A 9,943-nucleotide genomic window follows, 5' to 3' on the forward strand; every position below is an offset into this window, starting at 1 on the left:
GGGTGGGTGGGGGGGGTAAATGGGTCGAGCTGAGTGGGAGGTTAAACTTGGGAAAAGAGAGACGAATTACTTCAGAACCATATTTTACATTTGAGGAGGACGGTATTTGAGCACGCCCTTTTAAATACTCGAGGTTGTCTCAGTATCACAGTATCAGTATCACAGTATCAGTATCACAGTACAACGTACTGCAGACAGTGGAGAACTCGATGTTTCCTCGTACCACGAGGGAAATCTTGCAAAACTTGCAGACTCCTAAGTTGGAAATCCCAGATTTATAAAGTCGGACAAAGGCGTCCATTTTAATTTTAATAGTATGTACAATTTCCCACTGGACCATACCAAGAACAGTCGGTCAGAACCGTCAGTCAGCCAGAACCGAAAGTCAAAACAGTGAGTCAAAACAGTCGATCAGAACAGTCAGTCAGAACCGTCAGTCAGAACAGTCAGTCAGAACAGTCAGTCAGAATGGTCGGTCAGAACAGTCAGTCAGAATGGTCAGTTAGAACAGTCAGTCAGAACAGTCAGTCAGAACAGTCGGTCAGAACAGTCAGTCAGAATGGTAAGTTAGAACAGTCGGTCAGAACCGTCGATCAGAACCGTCAGTCAGAAAAGTCAGCCAGAACCGAAAGTCAAAACAGTCAATCAGAACAGTCGGTCAGAACCGTCAGTCAAAACAGTCGGTCAGAACCATCAGTCAGAACCGTCCCAGAACCGAAAGTCAAATCAGTCAGTCAAAACAGTCGGTCAGAACTGTCAGTCAAAACAGTCAGTCAGAACAGTCAGTCAGAACAGTCAGGCAGCCTCAAACAATAATTCTTTTGCCTTAAAGACAAACTGCTAAATCCAATAACGCGCTGCGATGACTAATTCCTCCGCCCTCACGTTAATCAGCGGGGGGGGGGGGTTGGGGGGGGCAGCCTGATGAAAACTGCACCTGGGAATGAATAAGTGAAACGTTCCCTCACGTCCACAAACACCGTCGCCGCTGGTAATGACATTTATTTTTCCTCCAGAGAGAGAAAATCCGTGAGCTGCGTGGGTGCCAGGAGGAAGTGAAGTAATCCAGCTGGGTTAATCAAGCTCTGCTCCCGCGCTTACAACCTTAATGCGGCTAAGATATACCTCCACAGGGCTTTATCCGACAGTTACAACGTCGCCCTGCTGCTCCAGTCAAATTAATATGAGTGCATGTAAGACGAGGACTGAGGATGGAGAGGGAAAAAAAAAAGGGAAGGCGGTGAGTGACTTTTAGACGACAGGTAGCACAGGAGCTAACGCAGTTAGCGCTCCGTGGTCCTGCTTATCTTTCTCTCTAAACTGACTTGAACCATGAGCACAAAAAAAAAAAAAAAAATCACAGACAGTAGTAGGTAAAAGATGAAGTGAGAATGAAAATTTCTTTTATGGCTTTTTCCATTTAATCCATTTCTTGTGAAGTGAAGGTTCAGCGTTCACTCTGTTCCACTCAGTAAAATTTCATTGACAGTCACCGGCCTTTTGAAATCATTTGATTTTATTTTCATCTTGATCTTTACACAAGGCCTCTCCTCAACAGAGGCTAATATTTACACCGCAGCGTGACTACAGACGGCGGAGGGTACGCTAAGAGGAATTTAGCAACTTTTGCTAACTTGATTTGCCAAAGATACAATTAAAAAGAACCTAAAACCACTGAAACAAAGATGTTCATTTTTATCATTAAATATTATCATTCCTAATTTAATATGAAATATCTTTCACTCTCAGCAGCAAAATCTATTCAACCGTTCACGTAACAGCTTTGAGCTGGTCGCTGTGGGAAACGTAAACGTTTGAAAGGTAGAACCACGGATTCAAATATTTGTGATTGGTCGAGTAAAAACATGCAATTAATCTCAAATAACTGCATTTTCGTTGAATTTCATCAGTAGTAAAAGCTCCGACCCTAACCTTCACAGATTAAGTCATTCAGATAATGGACGGATGTAGTCGCAGATTACTCCATAATCGCTACTAAGTAAACCTGAACGGGCATTTCTGGTTGGACCAGAGAAAAAAAGAAAACTCAAAGATGACGGATCAGCTGGTTAGCAGTTTTCGCTAGGTTTAGCCAAACTTTGGACAAAAACTACTAATGTTGTCGTCGAGCAGAAAATTCTTAATTTACACCTGTAATTATTGGAGTACATTTAAGAAATGTAACTTTTTTTTTGCACACAATTGGTGGAGGTGTACAGCCCCATTTATAAAAACAAAGCTCTGACCAAGGCAGGAGAGAGGGAGAGAGAGAGAGAGAGAGATCAGGTTTGTAAACAGCCGGTGACAAATGCTTGATTCATTCCATTTAGTAACAACATTATACAAACATATCTGGTGACCACGACTCTTGACTGACGTTCGGGTCAACATTTAGCCGCGCCCCGGTTGCACACAAACAGCTGAGTCTCGCACCAAAACCGCCTACTCACCTCAGCTCAGCTCAGTCAAACAAATTGAAAAGGCATGAGCAGCAGACACATGCTCACTTCCTGTCTTTTTCCCGTCTCGGAATGCGACAGACTGATCAGCAGCTGCCGCTGCACGTGTGAGAACGACGGCGTCCGATCAGGTTTGGCGCGTCCGCGGCCGACGGCGCTGCCCAGACCGGCAGAGAGCCTGGTGCCAGCGTCCCATTGCTAAGCCTGTCTCTGTGCTTCACAGCTCACTTATCTGTTACAGGCACAGTTCAGGAGGCGCTGGGCATGGTGGGAATTTAGAGTTGCTGGCAAAAAAAAAAAAGAAAAGAAAAAGTATGTATAATGTTGTGTAAGGGGGGAAAAAAACGTCTGTTGTTGCAGTTCTTTTTTTTTTCCTGCACCAGTGAGAACATGTTTGCTGAGACACTAGATTATAAGGGTGTGTGTGTGTGTGTGTGTGTGATCACCCAAACAACCGTGTGCACCACGCCCACTCTCATGTTCAAACTCGACAGGAAAATAATAGCAGATGGAAAGAGAATGGAACTGTTACGGGCAGAGCGTAAAACTGCCGTCAAAATCTAATGTTTCAAAACACAAACTTCACGCCATCGTCTATGATTCATGGATCCCTGGAGTTTTTTTTTTTTATTTTAAACCTCCCCGCGACCTCCCCGTGACCCACTGAGGGGACAGAAATAGACGCGTCATCTTTAAAAAACGTCTGCATGGGAACTGGAATGCGGCCACTTCGACTTGAACGCTTCATCCAACAGCAACAAAACACCAACCACGAGACGTGTGTTCTGTTAAAAATTAACAGTGTCTCTGGGAGAGTTTGGCAGATTTGTGCGATCGCAGTGGAATCTGTCCAACCTCCAGTCAAATACACTTCAGGAATCCTTCTTTAATCAGCCTCGCACAGACTCCGTTCACCAGGACGTATCAACCTGGAGCAAAACCAATAAAAAATAAATCTGTGAACAACACGCCGCCCAGTTAAAAATATTATTCTATGAATAGAATTAGAGCTTCGGCAAAACCAATACAGTTGATTTGGGGTTTGTTTTTAAAACAAAATAAGACAAATCCAAAAGTGTCTACACCTCAGGGAAATGATCAATGACCTCGACTGATGAACATCAAAAGTCAAGTTAGTTCTTGGGTTGTCAGGTCGTCTAACGGATTCTTCAACACCTAAGGTCAGTCAGTTCACACACACACACACACACACATCTGCTGCGGCAGACTCAGTCAAAACATCATGTTGTTCACACAAAGACAAAACGTCACAACAAAGTTGTTTACAAGTGGTTAGACGATTAAAAAAAAAAAAGATTGAACCAGGACACATTTCCACAGCAGGTGCGACCACGACCTCTGCCTGTGTTAAATAATATAAATATCCAACCATTTAAAGCTAGTTCAAAACTATGGTTCCACATGGGACTGGGGGGGGGGCGTGACAGGCTAGGCTAGGATAGGCTAACCTAGCCTAGCCGTATCTGAAGTGCTGTGCTCTGTCACTGACCCGTCGACATCGTGAGCTCCACCTGCGCTCGCAGCTCTGGCTGCAAAGGTCAGGAATGTAGACTCAGAAGAAGCCAGGGGAGAAAAGGAAAATGTCAGGCGCTCCGAGCTCCGTGTCAGGAGGACGTGGGCTGGAGAGACGCTCGCACGTCCAACCCCTCTGAGAGCTAGGCAAATAACCCTGGGCTGTTTTCAGAGCTCGCTGTGCTGCTGAGTCTCCTGATAATCTCCTCAAACACACACACAAACACACACACACACACACACACACACACACCTCACGGATTGTCACCATCTTCTCCTGGCCACTATCTTGTCACTCTCTCTCTCTCTCTCTCTCTCTCTGCTGACGTTTTGAGTCTCCGACTGTTCTAACGTCTTGTTTGGCCTTACATCACGTCAACACGACGGAATATTAAAAAACCATCACATCATGTGGAAAATCACAGCCAGGACAGAGTGAAGTTGGATTCTCACTGGGTTTTTACTGCAAAAATTAAACAAAAATTTAGGACAATGACAAATTAGGCCAGAAGAACTCATTTTGGCTAGCCCTCGTATGAGAGATGCTTTTCCCGATACGACCAGAACTGGGATTGGTGACAACGTGGATTTGAGCCCAGACCCGACAGCACGACAGACGGAGGTCCAACCACTGCACCAGAACTTTTTGTCGCTGTTCGAGCCTGATATTCTGACCAATATCAGACCAGACACACTCTGGAAGTATCCATTTTATTTACTTGATATTCATCGTAATCATTACCAACCTGGTTGTGAACTTTGCGCTAATTATTACGTGTCAAGATAAAATGTGGCATATAAAAAAAAAAACGTCTTCCTCCAGACAAATAAAGAATGTAAAAAACATTCCTGACGTCCTGTAATCATTACCTGTCACCTTTCTGTTGGCGCGGAGAAAGAATCGCTAATGTGACCGACACCCAGATAAATAAAAGCCTTTTGTTCAACCAGAAATATTTAAACATTAGCAAATGTCAGCCAGACTCATTAGAGAAAACACAGTAATTGATGCGAGGACGGTGGACGAGCGGGAGACATCCGAGTTCAGTCGTCGTCACGACAACTTCACCAAACAGAAACAGGGATAAGGTACAATTTTCTAAGATGGCTACTCATGGTTTAAATTGGGGGGGCGGGGGTCAAACTCATTTTGGTTCAATCTAATGAGATGTCAAGCGGGTCGGACCAGTACAACCATAACATAACGTCAAGCGGGTCGGACCAGTTACAACATAACTACATATAAATAACAAAAACTCATGCAAAAAAAAATACATTAGATAAATCTTCATATTTTAGTGAAATATAATTTTACAAATTCTTTCCTGAACATGACATTTTTAAAAAAAATTATTATTAAGATTCATCAAGTGGGCCAGATTGAAACTCCAAACGGGCTGGTTTTGGCCTGCGGGCCGTATGTTTGACACCCCATGTGTCTTGTTCTAAATCATTTCAACTGGACATTTATGTAGGTGTCGATACAACACGCTTGAAGTTTGGCCTTTTAGCGTGTCTACGGCCTACTTCCTGTGACAACAGGAAGTAGCTGTGAAGTAATGGCTGCTGCTTCTTCCTCTGTGGACTTCTATTTTCACAGAAAGAGTCACAGAAAGAACTGAGAAACACTCTGGACTCTGGATATCACAGAGTGTGTCTCTGGGTGGCTGTAACGTTCAGCCATAAAAAAAGTAATTGTACCAGAAATAACATATTACACGGTCCTAAAAGGATGAAGCGTCTGCACCGGAGCCAGAAAAACATCTGCAGTGCATTTGTTGTGCTGCAACACAAAACAAAGACGAAGGGAAAAAAACTCAAAACTCTGTTTTTTGTTTTTTTTGGAGTTGAAATTTTGCAAAAAATTCATTCACTGGTGAAACTTTTTACACAGTACAAAACAGTGAATTCAGATTCATGTGAGGATGTTTGCAGAAACCTAGAGAAATAATACCCCCCCCCCCCCCCCCCCCCCCATCTGGAAATGGTTAGCAGCACACCTGCTGTAGGTCCAACTGTAAAACCAAGCAGGAAAAAAAAAGAAAGTCAAAACCAGCTTTAACTAGTGCACGTTGTCATCATTTCACTACCTGAAAGCGTTCAAACCGTTCAAACCGTTTGGTGTCGTTACGACAAACACGACACCAAACTCAGAAGTACAACATTTAGTCTGACTAAAACGCAGAACAGAGGAAGCATTTCTGTGATTCTGAAACTCCGACTCCTCCATTCTCCACTGATTTGAATTTCAACCATGTGACAGCTCAGAGCTTCAGACGTGTTGCAACACAGTTTGGAATGAATTCCCTCCAAAGGCTGTGAGAACAGAGTCAAAGTTACAGGGAAATTTCAAAATCTACCCACACAACCTGAGATGGTGCTGAAAAAAAAAGAAGATTACATTCCATTTCTTTGACTTGTAAAGATATAAACAATCTACGCTGCACCAAGACACTCAGAAAAGTGAGCCAATTACAGTCCACTTCAACATCAATGATGTCAGATCTACTTGCCTCAGTTCTTTTATCTGGAAGATCCTGGAAGAGGTTCAGTGACTCAGGATGAAAAAAAAAAAAAACAGCAGCCAAGGAAACTAAGAGAAACAACCAGGGGTATTTCCTGACAGTGAAGTCAGATCACGGAGAGAAGAGGAGTCTGATGAGGAGCAAACATCTTCTAGAAGTTTCCTCTGATCAGATTTACATCAGGAAGCCGTAGAAGTGAGTTGGCGAAAATCATTCAAACCCGCAGACAAACCCGCAGAGACGCCGCTCTCTGACACCAGGTGGACTCAAAGTTTCATTTCTGGTACGATTCCAGCGTGACTCATCCCGTTTCCTGCTCTTGCCGACACGTTGCTGCCTTTTCACCCCTCATAATCAGGTCTTCACGGCCCAGGTTTTAGTCCCTGGGTTGAACCAACAAACTGTCATAACAGCAGGAGCCGCCAGATCCTCCATCACCTGACGACAACAACAACAACAACAACAACAACAACGACAACAACAACAACAACCCACTGGTCCTCAACCTCTTTGGTCATCTACCCTGAGTGGGGATTTGAACCCCCAACCACCCCAACAAAAACCTTGACCACTCAATACACCAAGACAGATATATTTAACAATCCATCAAAACATGAAGTTCAAAATGAAAAAAAATAAATAAAAGTGCAGTTGTCCCGTCTGTCATGTCTGCTGCCCACCAGTGGGGCCTGCCCCACACTTTAAGAAGCATAGCCTTAACGTGAGGAAACAGACAACCTGTGAACGCGTCGTTAGTTTGGACCGGACTCAGTGGGATGAACCCACGTCGCTTTGACTTCAGTGTTTTCATGTCGTCGTCTTCGTATTTTGGTTTCAACATTTCGTCTTCAGTCTGATGTAAATCAACTTCCTGTTGAAGACTGAAGAGGTCAAACGGTCGTCCATCTGTCGACCATCGCGGTAGGATTTAAACACAGACGCTGCTGTAAACTCACAGATGAGGAGGTTCATTTACACACATCAAAACAGCCACGCACTCGTCTGATAAAACGCCGCATTATCTACGTCTGCAGCCGTATAAAAGCCGTCTTTGGGAGTGCATTTTAAATTACAATTTGTATACACCCATCACACACACACACACACACACAGACAAATGCACTTCCTGCTTTCACATGAAGCCGTCTTTGTCCTAAGAAAATGCTAATTGCGAGCTTTGTTCAACGTAAAGAGATTTTTTTTTCCCGCAGCGAGTCGGATACAGCTACATCACTCAAGTCCCAATGAATGAAAAAACAAAACGCTGTTATTGCCAGTAAGGACTAATTAAATTTCTAATATGTAAAGTAATTACATTTAAATGAAGTTTACTTCGTGAAAGGACTGTAATTTGTAGTTTGGCAGAGTAACCATTAGAGGGAGAGCTGTGCAGTTCACCAGCCTGTTTCTGTTCATCTACTTCCTGTAAAAATAGTTAACAATGTAATATGATTTTTAATTCATTTTCCCTCCAGTTAGACTGTATGATGTCCAGTGACTGTGGTCCAGAAATCAGATTAACACTAAACACGACTAAGGCCCAAAAAACAAAGTCTGTGGCCTTCAGGTTGACCCACAGCCAACACTGACAACGCTGCAGACTCACCACCGACAGGAAACTCTGTGGACGTCGTACCTCATGTCCCTGACGTGTTTTTGTTGTTGTTGTGGTTCGTCTGCAGGAGGGACATAAAAAAAACACCCTCTAAACAAACAGCTGGTGGTTCTAGATATCAGCCTCTGCAGTAACTGCCCCCCCCCAAACCCCCCCCCCGACCCCTCTGTTTAAAAACACACACTGCTACTGTTGGCCGACAGACTCAGGAAAAACCGTTGTCTTTCCGGATGAGTGTGTACAACTGCGATGTGACAATGGTTGTTAGCTTCACCTGGTAACGATTGACCAAAATGGTTTTTTTTTTTCTGTGTGGGAGGCAGAGGTCGTTGGAGACGTGAACAATGCACCGAGACCAAACACAACGGCCGAAAATAAACTCTATTGTGATTGGAATGAGTCTTACTTCCTGAATTCCTCGTTGTCAGTGAAAACATAATAAAAATTCCCTTTCTTCAGGAGCTTCAGTGATTATTTGTCTCTGGAAATGTTTGTTAAAGCCATTTAATAAACTCTCCGTCAGTCTCGGCCTGTGGGTGGCGCTGTGTCATCCGTCACTGAGCAACTCTACAGATGCAAAGAACAATCCAGAAGGCGTGTTCTGACGACGTGAACTCTCCGTCTCTGACTCTCACATGTTTTCAATAACTAAACTTTAAACTATAACATAAGCTGAAAAAAAACCTGCAATTTCCACTGAGGCTCAGTTCAAATCCCTGCCAGATGATTTTAATTGTACAGGATAATCTACAGCTGAAGCGTTTTTATTAAAGGGAAGTACAGGTTTGACCTATCGGCCGGAAGGTACTATTAATAATCTTGATGGGGGTTTTTTTTTTGGTTTGTTTTTTTTGTAAACAGAACGTTGCAGGAAGTTTTTAGTTCCTCAAACATGAACTCGTTCGACTACATGTTTTTTTTAGGTGCCAGAAAATTCATGAGGTAGTTTTACTACAAATAAATTGTTAAAAAAATATAATCGTCGTGCCTACAGTATCGCACACCGCTAACAGACGCTAACAATAACAGCACAAAGTCCAGCTCCTTAGATGGAGTTCGTAAAGTGGAGTCGGAAGCGTTGACAATAACGATCCGATGTTTTGAATAGCAGCAAACTGTCGTTGACTGACGACAAATACAAACAATGTGATGTTTATTTCCATAAACAGTTATTTAAATGTAGTCAAACGTAGAAACAGGACAAGTGTGTCATTAGGCTGACATGTGGCATTTCTCCACTAGGTGGCACTTTTAAGGAATTTTTTTTTTCATAAAAACTGAGATCTTTTAAGAACTTCACTGCTGCCATACAAAAAAAAATCTTCTTTCAGTTTTGGTGCCAGACTTTTGTCCTGTGTTTATAAGTGACTCCGGTTACACCAGCCGTGCTACGTTACATGTCCCAGAGCCTGGTCTGTGTGTAACCAGATCCCAAAGGACTGAGGAACACACCACACCGACCGTTCAGATTATAATACTCATAATCTGACCGAAGAAAAGTCTCTCAGAACTGTTTATATAAAGAACAACAAAACAGGAAGTGGAAAGAGTTCCTTTCTTTACAGGAAACACTAGAGATCACTGTTGGTGACGGTGGAACAAGTTCTTCCCACGTTCCGGTTCAACAGCTTTTGACACCAACAAGTCAACGTAGAGTCGGAGTCGCTTCAGAAGATCTGAACACAGATGTGCGGAGCAGCTGTCGAGGTTTTGGTCCACGCTGTGATTAAACGAAGAAATCCACCGAAAATCAAGGAGGAGACCGGGCGGAAGAAACACAACAAAACAACAACACGCACACAGAGTCACAG

General features: G+C 43.3%; 1 protein-coding gene across 4 annotated transcripts in view; it reads right to left on the reverse strand.

The window, feature by feature from the left end:
* The window catches only part of mgat3b (beta-1,4-mannosyl-glycoprotein 4-beta-N-acetylglucosaminyltransferase b), a 38,320-nt gene that overhangs the window by 16,428 nt on the left and 11,949 nt on the right, over nucleotides 1-9,943 (reverse strand). Inside the window, exon 1 of one of the 4 annotated variants that reach the window (XM_025058216.1) lies at nucleotides 8,124-8,180. The exons of 2 other annotated variants lie outside the window; for them this stretch is intronic. In XM_025058216.1, the coding sequence (XP_024913984.1) occupies nucleotides 8,124-8,158 (35 nt within the window). In that variant the 5' untranslated portion in view covers nucleotides 8,159-8,180. Of the gene's footprint in view, nucleotides 1-2,450; nucleotides 3,738-8,123; nucleotides 8,181-9,943 lie in introns of those variants that run through there. One more of the 4 variants, XM_025058218.1, reaches the window with a different exon arrangement.

The sequence above is a fragment of the Cynoglossus semilaevis genome, chromosome 9 (assembly GCF_000523025.1).
Source record: "Cynoglossus semilaevis isolate Cse_v1.0 chromosome 9, Cse_v1.0, whole genome shotgun sequence".
NCBI lineage: Eukaryota > Metazoa > Chordata > Actinopteri > Pleuronectiformes > Cynoglossidae > Cynoglossus > Cynoglossus semilaevis.